Consider the following 16,907-nt stretch of genomic DNA (forward strand, 5'->3'; position numbering starts at 1 on the left):
TATGTGTCTAGCATTGTGCTGACTGATTTACATGTGCTAGATCTACATCTCCTCTTGAAAGGATTTCATGTTTTCCAAAATAGATCATAATCAGGTTTCTTGAATATTAACATCCCAATGTACATTTAAAGTATTCAGCTAATTGCAAAAAAAAATCTCATTTCATCACTATTTAGGAGAATAATTCTTATATAAATGAGTTCTACCCATAATAACAAACCACTATGGACAGACAGTAGACTTTTCTTCAAGCTTTCCTGATCAGCCCTCATCTCCAGTGGTCTTTGCCTTTTCCTAGGTGTCTATGGCACAAAATTTGGGATCTAGTTATATGATGCCTCAAATTCCCTATTATTCTGGTTGAAGTTTTCTTTTTATCTAAATATAGTCTAAACTCAAGAGTATTATCTATTTCTTTTATGTTCCTGCAAGCCTGAGCCCAATGCTAGTTACAAATTAGGTACTTAATAAATGATTCTGAAATAAATGGGCTAATGAATAATTGAACAGACTTTAAATAGCTGTTGTCTACTTAATGATTGAGGAGCTCTGTATGATAAATGTGCAGTATAAAGTTGAAAATTTTCAAAAGACAGTTTTTTGTTGTTGCCTTTTTTTTATTTGAAGAAGTAGTTCTCAAACATTTTGGTCTCAGGATTCCTTTAGACTTAAAAACGATTGAGTACCCCAGTGAGTGAGCTTTTTTGTCAATGTGGGTTATATCTAGTGATACTTAGCATTATTAGAAATTAAAACCAAGATGTGTCTACTTGAAGAAAAATGCTCAGTGTAAGAGCTGTGAGTTTAAGTTTTATTCAGGGTCTTAAAGGACTACGGCACAGGAGATAGCCTCTCAGGAGCTCTGAGAAAACTTCTCCGAAGGGTAGGGAAGAAGCCTGTATGCATATGATTTTTGGCTAGGGAACGTGTGCAGTCAAGCAGACATCTTGGTAAAAGATTACTGCTAGTCACAAATAACAAATATCTACAGCTAATGATTTTAGTGCTTCTCTTTAGGAAGATGCAAGAATCTGGGGTCATTGAAGTTCTTCCCGAGATATACATCTCACTAAGAGGCTTGCTTGTCCAAAGCACAGAACACGCTGTTATGGTCTTAATTTCCTCTGTCTGAAGCACAGAGTGCTTCATCCTGTTATGTCTTAATTTCCTCTGAGAGTGCACTGGCTGGTCAGTGACTGCAGTGGGTTATGACTTAATCCTTGTAGAACTGTTTGGTGAGCAACGCTCTTTGTTCCTCTTTATTTACGGACATTTAAAACTATAAGAACATAAGCACATAGTCCACTAGCTGTCGGAGCAGTGACGTCAACACAATTTGTGTAGCCCGTGGAAAACACCGTACTTTTGTGAGAGAATAAGTGTGAAAAGGGCAAATACTGTCGTAGTATTATTATGAAAATAGTTTAGACCTCACAGACCCCTGAAAAGGTCTTCGAGAAGTGATAAACTAAAGTATTCCACTGGATTACTGCATCAGGCTATAGAAAGGGTAGTTTGTTTTTTTTTTTTTGAAAGGGTAGTCTTTAATCTTAAGGTTAAAATTGTGTTTTTTACTTTTAAATTTAATCAAGAGTATTGTTAAGTGTTGTAAATGGTTCTAATTATTTAGCAAGTACATAATTAATTTCTAATTAATGTTAAATAATAGTTAATACTTCCTGGTTGAAATTATCCTCATTTAAGAAAACAAGAATATTTGGAAACTGTGTTCAATGTACATTTAAAGTTGGGTTCTCTTACATTGCAGCTCCTCAGTTTGAAACCACATGTAGTTACGTAGAAGCTACACTTGAAGAGTTTCTGACCTGGAACTGTGACCGATCTAGTATTTCTGGACCATTTAGAGACTATGATCATTCCAAATTCTGGGCTTATGCTGACTATAAATATTTTGTCAGTTTATTTGAAGACAAGACAGATATTTTCCAGGTAAGTCAGTACATTTCTTTTAATCATAGTGTAACTTGTTCTTGAGAAAAGATCACAAATGAGAATCTCCTTGGTACTTTTTTTCCTCACTGTCTTTTTCTCTGAAAAGTAGTCACCGTGAGTCTTGACTATCCTATTTACTCAAGCCCAGGGATTTGCTCAAAGGAAGTATAATGTTTGGCCTACAAAGATGAGCAGCCTTCTTATTTTCCTAGTCACCAGACTTCCTGCACACTCTCTCCTTTGCCTTTAAACAGCACCTGAGCTGATTTGGAGTATATCAGAAACATAGACTGTGTGTCCAACTTCCTTTCCTCCTGACCTACATCTAAGTCCTTGTTCTGTCAGTGAGGCAGATGGAGGTACAAAGCTGATTACATGAAGAAGCATTCAAGCATTCCTAGAATCCTAGAAGCCTTCCGGGCTGCTGCTGCCGTCTCTCTCTGCTCTGGGGTGTTTAGTACAGGTTTATGGCCCGAAGCAGAGAGTGCTGGGCTCCCAGTGTTTGACTGTAGAAGTCCTGCAGAAGGATGGGGGTGCTTGCAGAAGTAAGAACGTGGACGTTCTCTGCCACGCGCTGACATAACTGACGGCAGTTTGCAGACTACCATATCCTCTTTTCAAAGTGTTTTCTACCTCAAACTGCCAGTTCAGTTTGTGGGGTGATTTTGGAAACTCCCTGCTCTGGTTTCTGTGTGTCTTAGGCATCGGCCAGCAATGGGAGTAGTCCCAGAAAGCTGTTTGAATGACTCTGCCTTGCCCAGCGTCAGGTCAAGGTTCTAGAGTCCTTCATCCTGCCCCTACAGGATATATTTTGCCATCACAGGAGGCTGTTCACCCACCTGCTCTTCTCCTGCCTCTCATGCAGGCTGATTGTCCTTGGACTCTTGAGTCATTTTCCATTCAGCTTATATTTTTTCTTTTTCACTTTGAGTGAAGGTTTGGATGCTGGTGCTTTCATAGTTATAATATTATCATACAGCTATCAATACTTTGTATCTTTCCTTTATTAAATTTTTTAATGTTTTACTTAAATTTTGGTTTTTTTAAAAAAAAAAAGGAAAAACACATCACTTGCCCCATAATTGTTAGTTGAGGATACTTTTTTTTTCTCACAACAGTAAAAGAAATGCATTGGTTTTGAAAACATTCAGTAGATGTTTTCTGAATCCAAAGTCTATACCAAATCTATTATTTACTCATTTTTAAATGATAACTTTGAGGTAATTTTTTTAATAACCTTAATTGTGATTACTCTATGGATCTTTAATCCTAGACCTTTTAGATATCATAGTTAACTTTTAGAGTATCTTATTAATATTTCTCATACCCTAACCAACCCTGTATATTAGACTAGTAGTTTATTACTCCATATTTCAGGTAAAACACTGTAATAGTAATATTTATCAAGTACTCATATTTGGTGCTTTTCTAAGTGCTTTTCCTTTATAATCCCCACAGTAACCCTATGATTTAATAATTATCCCTATTTTAAGAAAAATGAGGGCTTCCCTGGTGGCACAGTGGTTAAGAATCCGCCTGCCAATGCATGGGACGCGGGTTTGAGCCCTGGTCTGGGAAGATCCCACATGCCACGGAGCAACTAAGCCCGTGCGCCACAACTACTGAGCCTGTGCTCTAGAGCCCTCAAGCCACAACGAGCCACAACTACTGAAGACCGTGTGCCTAGAGCCCGTGCTCCGCAACAAGCGAAGCCACCGCAATGAGAAGCCCATGCACTGCAACGAAGAGTAACCCCTGCTCGCAGCAACTAGAGAAAGCCTGCGGGCAGCAAAAAGACCCAACGCAGCCATATAAACAAACAAACAAATAAATAAATTTATAAAAAAAAAGAAAAGTGAGGCACCAAGAGATTAAGTTAAACCTTTTCTGAAATTATACAACTAAGAAAAGAATAAACTAAGCAGTCTGCCTCCACAAGCTTTAACTACTGCACTATATGCCTGCAGGGGGTCTGGATACGTTCAGTCCTGTGAGGACTACCCAGCTGGGATGAAGGACTTCTGTCTGTGCTGGATCTAGGCTCACTCTGCCTTGGGTGAATCTCTAATCTGACCCCATCAGTTGTTCTGTTTCAGCCCAGGCATGGAAGCACTGTGCAGAAACGTGTCCTATTTATTAAGTGTGGGTATAAAAGGCAGCCTTTTGGTAATGTGCTGGAATTCTAATTGAGCCCTTATAAAATATGATATTTTTAGTTAATGAGTTTTCTTCAGCTCACATTACGGTGATTAATTCTCTAGATTAGAACAGGCAAATCTGCTATGAACAACCAAGTCCATTAAGATTATATCATTTTTTTATCTCAAGGTTTTCTGAGCATGAAGTGATCTTACATCAAAGGTGCCTAAGTTGTTTTACTTTTACCACTATAATTCATTCAGTCACTAAATCTTACTACTTATTGTTTCAAGCCTTCTTCCGTCTGTCATAAAACGGTGGGTAGTTAAACATTAAAACTGATAATTTTTTAAATGTTTATTTAGAATAAACTCATTGTATGTGAATTTAAGTGACATTTTTATGAAAGTAATTATATTCCAAATTTCTTTTTAATGTTATGAGAGTAGTGGCATTGTTTTACATAGTTGGCTCTTTAGTGTCTGGCTTAATAGAAGACAGCTTGTTTCTTCTGTCTGCTTCATTTAGTCTTGCGATTTTTGGTTTGTTTTAAGTATATGAAAAATATCTTGCTTTACACACATGTGCAGCTGAAAAAGAGAGGAGCATTTTGGCAACCTTTTTAGATAATTGTGGATTTTTTTGATATTCCACCAAATTTGGGTTGTTTCTACCACTAATGAGTAGTCTCTTAAACGTTCGTTTGTTGCAATCAAGAATCGGAACCCATGGGCTTCCCTGGTGGTGCAGTGGTTGAGAGTCCGCCTGCCGATGCAGGGGACACGGGTTCGTGCCCTGGTCCGGGAAGATCCCACATGCCGTGGAGCGGCTGGGCCCGTGAGCCATGGCCACTGAGCCTGCGTGTCTGGAGCCTGTGCTCCGCAACGGGAGAGGCCACAACAGTGAGAGGCCCGCGTACCCCTGCCAAAAAAAAGAAAAAAAAAAAAAAAGAATCTGAATCCGTGATCAATGAACCCTTCCTAGTCTTTCAGTAAAATCCGTTGGTCTATCTTGCATGGAATGGATCTTTTGTAATACTTTTCATTGGCCATTTGGGAAATACTGGTTTCCAAAGCTATATAGATCTTCGAAATGTTGATGCATCTTTGTATACTTTATTATAAAAAAAGTGACATTTGTTAATAGCATCACCATTCTCATCAGAAAAGTCTTCTAAGTTTTAGGAAGCTTTCTAGCTGATGAGTTTCAAGATACAAGTTTCCAAGATAATTTTTATTCTATTCAAAATATTTTCTTGTGATTTCCCTTGCGATATTTTTTCATTGACTTATGGTTTACTTAGAAGTATAATGTTTAGTTTGCACATATTTGGGGATTTTCGAGCTGTCTTTCTGTTATTGATTTCTAATTCTATTGTGTTCAGAGAACATACTTTGTATGATTTCAGTTCTTTTAAATTTATTGTTTTATAGCCCAGAATATAGTCAATCTTGATAGCTTGGGCACTTGAAAATAATGTGTATTCTGCTGTTTTTGTCTTTTATAAATGTCAATTAAGTTGATTGTTCATGTCCCCTGTATCCCTACTGATTTTATGTACACTTGTTTTACCCATTATATAGAGACAGGTATTAAAATTTCTCAACTATAATTGCATATTTATTTCTTTTTCAGTTTAGGTTAGTCCGTTTTTGTTTTGCAGCTAGTAACAGTTTAGGGTCGTACACATTTAGGATTATTATGTCCTCTTAACGGATTGATACTTTATCAAGATGTGATGATCCTCTCTTTCCTGAGTTCTTTCTTGTTCTGATGTCTACTTTGTCCAAAGTCTGCTTTGTTTAGTTTGCCTTTGGTTAGTGTTAGCATGAAGAAGGAGTACTTGCTATATGCTTCCATTTATATAAAATTGTAGAACTTGCAAACAAATGTATAGTGACAGAAAATAGATCAGTGGTTATGTAAGAATGAGGGGGTAGAGAGAGGTTACAAAAGGTTATGGGAAAACTTTTGGACATGATCAAAATGTCATCTTGATTGTAGTGATGGTTTCTCAGGTGTATACGTATGTAAAAAATTCATCAAATTGTACACTTTAAATATACACTGTTTATTGTACATCAGTTATGCCTCATAAGGCTGTTAAAAAAAAAAAAAAAGAATGCAATGCTATTAGTACACTTTGGTTCCACAGCTTGACAACAGCAGTTTTATTCACCATTGTTTTTGTGCCATCAGTGCAAATGTCAACACAGTGAAATAGGAAAATAACATCTTAGTAGTATTATGAAAATAGTTTCAGCCTCACAGATCCTCTGGAAGGGTCTCACAGACCCCCCCCCCCAAGAGGTCTGTGGACCACTTCGAGAACCTCTGGTCTACATCATCCGTTCTGAAATTACTCTCCTCTAGTTCTGACTCCTCCTCTAATTATTTCCAAAACAGTTTCTTATGAAAATATTTAAATATGTTAATTATATTCACAGACATTTCATGCCTTTAAATTGTGTAAGGATAATAGCATTTAAGACTCTCCCCAGTATGACTGACATGACCTGTCTCCTCTGCATGTGTCCCTGAGTAGTCTCCTTGCAGAGTGCTGGACCACCGTGTTCTCTCGTCTTCTGGCCTTTGCTCATGCTCTTCTCAATTTCTGCCTATTAAAATTCAACTTCTTAGGGCCCGGCTCAGATTGATCCGTGGCTATGAAGCCTTCTCAACCACTCGTACTTACATCCATCCATTCCTTGCCTTCATTCCTGTATGTTTTATTTGGATTGTTATTTAAATGGCGCGTGACATAGAATGCCTATGACTTGTTTCTCTAACAGCATTGTAAGCTCTTTGGGAACAGGGACTATGTTGTATAATTTTTTATTCCCCCAAACTGCTAACATAGTGCTGAATCCATAATGGGTATTTCAATGATTACATAAGTGTATTTTTTTTCCCCTAGTCTTACCATTTCTTGTTTTGCTATTTGGTCTTTAGGGGCCCTTCAGAGGGTGTTTTAACTTAAACTCCACCTTCATTCACCCTTGTCCAGTTTTCTGTGGCTTCTAGTTAATCAATTGTAGCATTTTTCAATCTTGACAAGAAATTCTTGGCTCTCTTCAGCCTTCTAACGAGTTTTATAAGTTTTTACTTACAGCTTCTACTTAAATTCATTCAGTGATAAATATGTAATATTTATATATACTGATAAATACACTGGTAAATATAGTGGTATTATTGGAAAATATCCTGTAGCCTTAAAGTTGGCCAAAAATTATGATTTTGACACTTAACTGACTTTCATATATGACAAATGAAATTGGCCTCGTTTAGCTATACATCATATCATTGACTGATCTAAGTAAAGCATCTATTTGGAACATTTTATTCTCTACTTTGTGAGGAAGGTAGGGAATTTGTGACAGTACCATAAAATTTCTTTATCTCTGACTCATTAGGTAAGAATGACAGGTGTTACATTTTATCATCGTCTATAAGTATCATCGTAATTGAAGCTATTAAGAATCAACATATAGCAAAAGGGATTTGCCCCAAGAACATTTCCCAGGTAGATGCCATTTTATGTTGTGATTCAGATTGACTGCTGAGAGTCAGGGGCCTTGTTAAGTCACCAGGACACAGAATCTCAAAATGCAGCACATGGAAGATTAGTTCTAGCCTGTCCTGGGCTTTATAACATAGTTATGAGAGTATGTTGAAATTGAGCCAGGTGGTGTAGTGATGTTTAAAGGGGTTTGATGGCCCATGATGCTTTCTGATGAGGCAAATTGGAATGTAAGAATTTGGGTATTTATCCAAGCCTATCTGTGGGTAGAGTTAACTCTTTTCTGTTTGTTACCTGAGGTAATTTTTTCAAGGGGAAAAGGGCCTTAAGTACTTGCTAATTTATAATGTTCATTTAAGGGGCTGTTTGAAGTATTTATCCTTTATAAGTTTTACATAGTAATTATAGTTAATTATACTGTTTTAAAGTTCCATTTTTGTTTGGGGTTTTTTTTCTTTTTTTATTCAGATGTAAGTTCATTATAGTATTATGTATATTCAGTTTTCCTATGTGTGTGATCTAGGCATGGAGAATAAATAGAATGAGACAACTTTTAACGTGATAGATAGACTCCAATTAACCATGACCACAAGTCACCCAAACAGCCCGGTAAAAGAACAAATAGTTTTGAATTGGGGTATTCTCAGAGCCTAGAGCTTATACTAGCTCACACCAAATCTAGGCTCTGAGAACACTCCAACTCAAAATATACCATTTTTTAGTGGTAAACAAATTAAGAATGAATTATTTTCTGGTAATGGTAGGCTTTAAAAAAAGCCACTATTCTGTATTATTACCAGTTTTTCTTAAGTTCTTTGGTTAAAACAGTAAAATTGGGCTTCCCTGGTGGCGCAGTGGTTAAGAGTCCACCTGCCAATGCAGGGGACATGGGTTTGAGCCCTGATCTGGGAAGATCCCACATGCCACGGAGCAACTAAGCCCGTGCGTCACACCTGCTGAGCCTGTGCTTTAGAGTCTGTGAACCACAACTACTGAGCCCACGTGCCACAACTACTGAAACCCGCATGCCTAGAACCCATGCTCTGAAACAAGAGAAGCCTCTGCAATGAGAAGCCCGTGTACCTCAAGGCAGAGCACCCCCATTCGCCCCAACTAGAGAAAGCCTGCGTATAGCAACGAAGATCCAATGCAGCCAAAAATAAATTTTTTAAAAAACCTGTAAAATTATGGAAGATTTGGTTGCTTGTACAGCATTTTTTAAATGGTGTTTGAGTCTGCAACAATTATTTAACTTGTTAATTGGAACAGGTTTAGGAGCGACTTAGTTTCAGCATAAAATTAGATCTAGTCACCTAGATCAGTAACTCAGCAATTTTTGAACATTCGTTGTGCTGTGTTAGGTACCAAGGATGCCAACTTGAATAAAAGACTTGGCTCCCGTGGGAGTTTAAAGTTGAATGTGGAGCCAAGCCTTAAGACAGAAAAGTGTAAAATGTGCTATTAGACTTTAGTACTTTTTCTGACACTATTTTGTCATTTAAATGATTGCAATAGTTTTAGAATATTATATATAATCAAGAAGATTGAAGCATATACATTTTCTTGAACTTTTAAAATTACAACCAGATTTTTAGATTCTCTTATTTAAAATGTTGGAGACAATTTTATTAAGCAATTTTTAAAACTCATCCTCATTGCTGTTATGTGTACTTAAAGGAATCCAGTTTCAAAATATTGGGATAACAGAACGTAGATCGGTGGTTGCTTGGGACTGAGAGTAGAGGCAGGCAGATTGAAAGCACAGGAGTAAGAGGGAACTTTTTGGGGTAGTAGAAGTATTCCATATTTTGATCATGGTGGTGATTATTCCAGTATATACATTTGTCAAAACTTGCTGAACTGTAGTCTAAAATGGGTATGTTTTATTGTATATAAATTTTACCTCAATGAAATTAATTTAAAAAGAAAACTAGGCAGTGGAAAATATACTGTTTCTAAATATTTCCTTATGTTGGTATTTAAGCAGTTTCTCCCCAACTAACTCTTATCTTCACAGGTAGCACAAAAGTGCGTTGTCATCCTTTATGTCCTTGTTTTTTTATTGGGAAATATGATCACTCTATGTACACAAGAAATAAAACCATTATTATTTATAAATTACATATTATGTTCAGGACATCATGACAAGGCAGAACCATCCAGAGGAAAGAGGAGAATAAAGTATCTGTACTACTTTTGTGTTATAAAGCAAGTTCATTTTCTTTGGCCAGCCAGTTTTCAACTATGAGTAAATGATGAATTTTGCTTATAACTCTCATTCTGTACAGAAGCTGTGCCACATTTGGTCTTGAAACACTGTAGTTTGTTATTTCCATCCCTCTTAGGTGTCTCTCTTTTTTTTTAATAGTTTTTAAAAAATTAATTTGGTTGCGCTGGGTCTTAGTTGCAGCAGGCGAGCTCCTTAGTTGTGGCAGGCTGTCTCCTTAGTTGCAGCTCGAGAGCTCCTTAGTTGTGGCTCGCTGGCTCTTAGTTGTAGCATGCAAACTCTTAGCTGTGGCATGCATGTGGGATCTAGTTCCCTGACCAGGGATTGAACCTGGGCCCCCTGCGTTGAGAGCGTGGAGTCTTAATCACTGCGCCACTAAGGAAGTCCCTCTCTTAGGTGTCTTTAAACTGCAGATAAATTTCCCAGAATATATCTGGGAAGAGGCCAGGAATTGGGGCTGATAGGAAACCATTGTGGTTGGTTGTGGGGGAGGATGAAAAAGCAGGGCTGAATTCCTGGTTAATTCCTTTAAGTACTGGGGTAACATGTGATATTGTCTTCTAGAATTACCCCTAACCACTAGAGTATCTAATGGACTACTAAATTATAGTACTGCAGCCCTACATTAGCACTTCCATAATAACTGTGGTCTTATTTTTTAATTAAAGAGTTGATTATCAAGACCTTTTGGTTCTTTCTACTCTTTTGCTGTTTTTTGTAATTTTCATTGCTTGTGTTCTACACATTTTATTTGTATATCAATTGTTTGGACTCAGAACTTTTTTTTTTTTCCTGGAGGAACAATGCAGATCTTGGCGGTTAGTTCTCCAGGCTAGCCTGGGGAAGCCTACTGTATTTATAATATGCTCAAAGAATAGTACCATGAAACTCTCCCTACTTTCACCCCGAAGTGTCTACAGACGTATTTCTTCAAGGATATCTTTCTCTGCTATAGGGTTTAGGACTGGCATAACTGCAAACCCAAGATAAAGGCTCTGACAGAATGAGATTATTGGGGAAAGACAAGGTTCCATGGGTTAACCTCCTGAATCAATTTGGGTTAGGCTTAGTTGCTTGTAACAGAAATCCCAGAATGGAAGTTGCCTAACTAAACGCATAATGGTGAATTTTTTCCTCACCTAAGGAAAGTTTGGAGGTACACTGGCCGGAGCTGGAATGGAGGCTTTGTCATCCCAAAGAACCCAGGTTCTTCCTGTCTTTCTACTCTGTCTTTAGCATGTGGCTTTCATCCTCAAAGCCATCTTGTATTCCAAGAGAGCCATCACACTGTATTTCAGAAAGGAGGAAGGAAGGACAAACGTGTACTCCCGGCTCTCTGCCTCTCTTTTAAGGAACTGTCCCAGAAGTCCCATCCAACAACTTTTGCTTAATGGTTAGAATTTAGTTTCATGGCCCCACTGAACTGCAAGGCAGGCTGGAAAACAGATGTCTCTTAGCTGGGCACGTTATCTGTCTGAATAAAGTTGGGAATGAGATATTAAGAAAAGTAGGCAGTTTATGGCGCACTCTGTTCATGGAAGGACATGAAAAATTGAAGGAAGATTTACAATTTCTACAAAAAGTACAGTTATTCCAGGGCCTCTGCAGGCAGCAAGTATAGGGACCAGAGAGAATTGCAGCATTAAAGGGAGGGTTCCCAGAATGAGTCTGTACAGCCATCCTTAGTGCATAGGTAAGAATGCCCTTGTCAGCTGGGGAGAGAGGATTTTGAAGCCAGAGGGATTTCTTAGGCAGCCATAGGGCTGGCAGTTTCAAGGGGGGGCCCCTGTGGCCAGATCCCTGGGGCAGGATGATTGATGGTCATTTTATTTAGTGGTTAAGTTGATAGGTTAGCAATCTGCTATACGTCTCACTGAAGAGAGGAAGGGAAAAGCACAAAGTTCATATCTCTCGATTAAGTACTAATGCATTAGTACTTATTGAGGGATCAAGACAGAGAAAGACAAAAGCAAATATCAAGCATTCTTGACCTCTTAATTTATTGTACAGTTGTGTAATCATGATAGAATTGCCTTCTGGCATATTAGGGAGGGGGTAATTGATTTGTTTATGTTGTTATTTCAAGTTGGTGTCTTCAAATGGATTTTAGAGTTCTTGATAATAGAGATGTTTATGCCTTACACTTTTTGAGGCTCCATCCCCTATTAGCATATCACATATATTATCAGTCAGTAGTTTTTGATTCTAATAGTTGTGCTATAGCAGTGATTCTCAACTCTCCCAGATCTTGCACTCCCTTTAAACAGTTTGTAGATAATACGATTACCTACACATGTAATTCTTTTAAATTGTTAAAATACCTTACCCATAATATAAAGGAGAATTTTCGAGGAAGTAATTTATAATAACATATATTTTGATGTGTTAATGCTCAATAACTACGCTAGAAGACATAACAACATAGTCAAGTCCAGGTGTGTGATTAAGTGGACCTCCAAAGCCAACATATAATGATTTTGAATGGATAGTCCATTTATTCCAGAAACCAGGCCCAACCTTGATGCACGCTGTGGTCTGGGATGCGCCTCCTCTGATGTTGCAGACCCTGGGGGAGCTCGCTGAGTTCTCTGTGAGGTTGTCGCAGGTGGCTGTTGTCAGCCACTGTGTGTTGGGAGAATTGTTTAGACTTGGGCACGGGCCTGGGATGACCAAGGAGCTCCAGGACCATACCCACCAGACCTGTATTTTCCCAAGAAAAAAATTCCAAAGGCAAAGCAGAGTAATAAGTCTTCCAGCTGATTAAAAAACATGAAGCCAAAGCTGAGAGTAGATGAATGCAGAAACTAGATTCAAGCTCTGTTGTGTGCTGTGGACTCTGCCAGTTGCTGGGGTCTGTGAGGTGAATATATGTTCAAAAGACAGAAAATAACTGTAAAATGTGCATGATTGTATATTCACTCTACAAACACCTGTTTTTCAACTACTGTGCTAGGGCTAGAGAGTCACAGCCTTGGTCTCCTCTCCTCAGGGAGCTCATATTCTATAGTGAAATCAGACAAGTGAGTCTAACCGATTGTCCTAACTGTTATGAAGTAAACAAAAATGGGCCAAAATCAGTACAGCAGAGGGACTTCTAAAAGGGTAAGTTGGGAAGCCTTCTCTAAGGAGGTGATATTTATCCTGATTCCTAAAAAATGAGAAGCTAGCCAAGTGAATGGAGGGTCAAGAGCTTTCTAAGCAGAGTTCAAAGCCCTTGAATGTGAGAAGACTTTGCCTTTTTGGAAAAAAAGAGAGAAAGCCATTGTGATTGAAGCCTGGCCAGTGAGACTGAGAGGATTAGAGGTGTCAGAGAGGTGAGAGGGGCCTGGTCATACAGGCCCATGATAGAGGGCATTTGGATCTAATTCTAAGTGCAGAGCAAAGGGGGGACAGGACTTAATATTTTAAGATCACTCTTTGCTGCTTTGAGGAGAATGGGTCAGACAGGCAAAGAATCAAAGTTCTTTGGGAGAGAGAGACCAAAAGAGAGAATGACCAGGTTGCATGCGGCAGGGGAGGAAGGGGTTGCGGTGGGGAGTGTGGAAGGGTTCAAGAACATGAAACTTACATTGGGTCTTGAAAGAGAAATGTGAATTGGGGTGTGGGAAGGGCAGCGAGGAGACCAGCCAGGCAGAGGGAACAGCAGAAGCAAAGGCAGGGAGGTGTGTAGCCCATGCTGGGAGAGCAGTAGAGAGGTAATGTAGCAATAGTCTCATACCAGAACCTGCAACCCCTTTACTGTTCTGAAATGCAGTTTGCAGGTGATATAATTACTTCCACAAATAATTTTTAAAAACTATTAAACTACCCCAGCTATAAAATATAGGAGAATTTAAGCAGAAGTATTTGATTTAATGTGTAAATATTCAAGCATCTCTATACTAGAAGATATAATGAATTAATCAGATGCTTGTACCTACCTACAAGGAAAAGGTTCAGTTTTGAAGAGTTAAGATAAAATTCCATAGAATATTTCCAATATTTTATATTTAACATTTTGAAATGAGGCTAAATGAGTATGTTTGTATCTATACACATAGAGTCACCCTGATGAGACAGTACAAGCACAGACTGATATTGGTGTATACATTGCTAAATCAAATATCATATGAGTTTCAATGCTGCTGGTGACTTAATTTTTCAAAACGGTGAACAACTCTTGATGAAGCTGCAGGAACACAAAGTACAGGCCTCCCTCGACTTACTTAGTAATTGTGTTTCTAGAAAATTCAGTATGTGTTAAAACCGTGCAAAAGTCCTTTGAGGATATATGAAATTAAGAGTCAGAGCTCTGGGGCTTGCCTGGTGGTGCAGTGGTTGAGAGTCCGCCTGCCGATGCAGGGGACACGGGTTCGTGCCCCAGTCCGGGAAGATCCCATGGCCGCTGAGCCTGCGCATCCGGAGCCTGTGCTCTGCAACGGGAGAGACCCGCATACCGCAGAAAAAAAAAAAAAAAGAGTCAGAGCTCTAATCTCAGGTAACTAAAATCAGATTTTTCAGTGTTATGAAAATTGTGCAAGATACAAAACTTCTGTTGTTTTGTTGAGCTGGATCCCTGACCCCCATCCACTGAGTACCAAGGCACCCCCCTCCTATTTATTATGACAACCAAAAATGTCTCCATGTTTTTTAACAAAAGGACAGAACTGTCCCTCAGTTTCCACACCTGTACAGTAGCTATAACTACCTTCAATCTCATAAGGATTAAATGAGATGATACAAAGAAAATGTTAGTATCAGGGCCTGTCCCACCATATGGATTCAATAACCTGATAGTTAGTAGCTGAAAATATATGTTTAGCAGTTGAAAATATAGATTTAGTCGTAAATAGAAGAGAAGCTAGGACTGGAGATGAAGGTTTAGGAGTCATGTATGTAGGTTCATTTAAACATTGCAAAGCACCAGGCAGAAACTTAACATTCAATTTAAGAGGGATAAAAGTAGGGTCCCATGGCCTTCTCCTAAACTCTGTAACATCAAGGATGAAGAGATATGGCTAGGCAACAGTTTATAAGAAAAAGGCAGTTAAGCCTAGATTAGCCATGGTATAATTCAGCTGCTTTTTTTAAAAAAAAAAAAAGCACTGTCTGACAGTGTATTAATAGTGTAATGTCCAGATCATGGAATGTTGAGACCCATACGCAAGGAACTACATAGGCTGTGTCTGGCGTTCATTCTGAGAGCCAGACTTTAAGAGGGCTGTTGACAAAGGTAGTCAAGAGGAGAGAAACTGGAAGGAATATTTAATGCTACTGAGTCTAGATATTTGAAAAAAATGATAAAGGAGAAGACATGACCATTTTTCAGATAATTTAAAGACAACAGTTTTTGGCAGAAGAGAACATAAACCTGTTGTTTGTGGAAAACAAATCTAGGACCTTCTTCTGGAAGTTACAAGAAAGCAAATATTGATTTTGTAGTAAGCAATCAACCAGACGCTTGCTCTTTTCAGGGATGATGTAGAATAGAATTCCATGGATAGAGACGATTTCTAAAGACTTTTTCAACTTTTGAAGTGGATGTGGGAATAGACTCCAGGATGGATCACCCCGCCAGTCACCTGTGTTAGTTTCACCGATGTGGCTGCCTAACAGGGTCACTTGTTTCTAGCAAGACCCAACGCAGATTCCTCCTGGGCCTGCACTCATTTCAGAGATTTGACTACCTGTAAATAGCTGAACTCAATTGGCAAGAAATCCCAACTCTCAAGAGCCTGTGGGGAAAGAAAGCCAAAATAGGTAACACTCGGTGCTATCTATTTTCTGACAAATTTACTTTGACTTTCTCTCTGCCACTTGCCCCCAAACCCTTCACCCTCTGGTTTTCTCAGCCAGTTTGCAGCTGAAGTTTAGGTCACCCTGATCTAATCATTCCAAAATAATTTTTCCTTTTTTAGTCATTACTGTGTTAGGTAAGAGGTCAGGGAAGCCTCACGTCAGTTTTTCATATAGTCACCCCCCGACCTAGTAGAAAAACTTTCCTTCTGTGAGTCTTTCTGAAGTAGTGCTCTAGAACAGTTTCTCACCTGGGGTTGGTCCACCGACTCCCTCAAAGTGTATGTGAAACTGTGTGTGTGTATGTATGTGTGTGTGTGTGTGTGTGTGTGCGCGCGTGCGCGCGCTCACGTGTGCGTGTGCGTTCATTTCTCTGAGGAGAGGGATATCAGCATTCATTTGACTCCCAAAGGGGTGTATCTGTAAGAAGATTAAGAGTCACTTAAACCAGCCTCTTCTTAGGTAAGACAGATCCCCATTTTTTGTTTTTATATTGCGTGTCTTTCATCTACCTTTAGTTAAATTCCAAACTGAGGTGTGGTGAATTGTTCAACAAGGACCAGGTTCATGGGAAGCCTCCCTAAGCTCCCTGCTTGGACTGGGAGCCCTTCTTCTGTGATCATAGAGCACTCTCTGCTCACTGCTGTGAGAGCACTTTCTGCATTATATTGGAAGGGTCCATTTATGGGACTATCTTCCATTATGAGATTTGAAGGGAGGGCCTGTGTTGTATTAATTTTCATATTCCAAACATTCAGCATCATACCAGGTATGTAATAGATGCTCAGAAATGTTCTTGACCTGAACCATTTACCCATAATAAGCCAACAGATTCTTCTTTCCCTCCCAAGCAGCCAAGGTTTTAAGCACTTAACCTGAGCCAGGTATTATATTAGGCACTGGGAAAACAGAGGTAAGCTCCCTTCATGGAGCATATGGGCTATATCCAGAGGGGACGTGATTTTTGCCACGCCCTGGAGCTGCTGCATTTGAGCCATATGCATTTACGATAGTGCTGACCTTGCAAAAACTCCCCTTTTTATAACAGATATTAGTTATATGCGCATATTCTATTTTTACCACTCAAAACAAAAATGAAAAAGCTTTTTCTAGTCGTCCTTAAAACCATCCATTAAAAATGTCTCTCCAAAATCCTCTTTCTCTTTGAGTAGTGTTAATGCTTTGCCTCCAGAAAGAGAATAGTTTGAAGATATTGAGTAGTGTCAGCATTTAGGACCATGTTCTGCACATAGAGGTGTTTTTTGTTTTGTTTTTTAAAATTCAAAAGGAAAA

General features: G+C 38.8%; 1 protein-coding gene across 3 annotated transcripts in view; it reads left to right on the forward strand.

Moving 5' to 3' along the window:
* HSPBAP1 (HSPB1 associated protein 1) overlaps window positions 1-16,907 on the forward strand; it is a 50,366-nt gene that overhangs the window by 18,460 nt on the left and 14,999 nt on the right. For all 3 annotated transcript variants that reach the window (XM_067738708.1, XM_067738707.1, XM_067738709.1), the window contains exon 3: window positions 1,769-1,950. In XM_067738708.1, coding sequence (XP_067594809.1) covers window positions 1,769-1,950 — 182 coding nt within the window. The remainder of the gene's footprint in view (window positions 1-1,768; window positions 1,951-16,907) is intronic.

This window comes from Pseudorca crassidens, chromosome 5 (assembly GCF_039906515.1).
Source record: "Pseudorca crassidens isolate mPseCra1 chromosome 5, mPseCra1.hap1, whole genome shotgun sequence".
Taxonomy (NCBI): Eukaryota; Metazoa; Chordata; class Mammalia; order Artiodactyla; family Delphinidae; genus Pseudorca; species Pseudorca crassidens.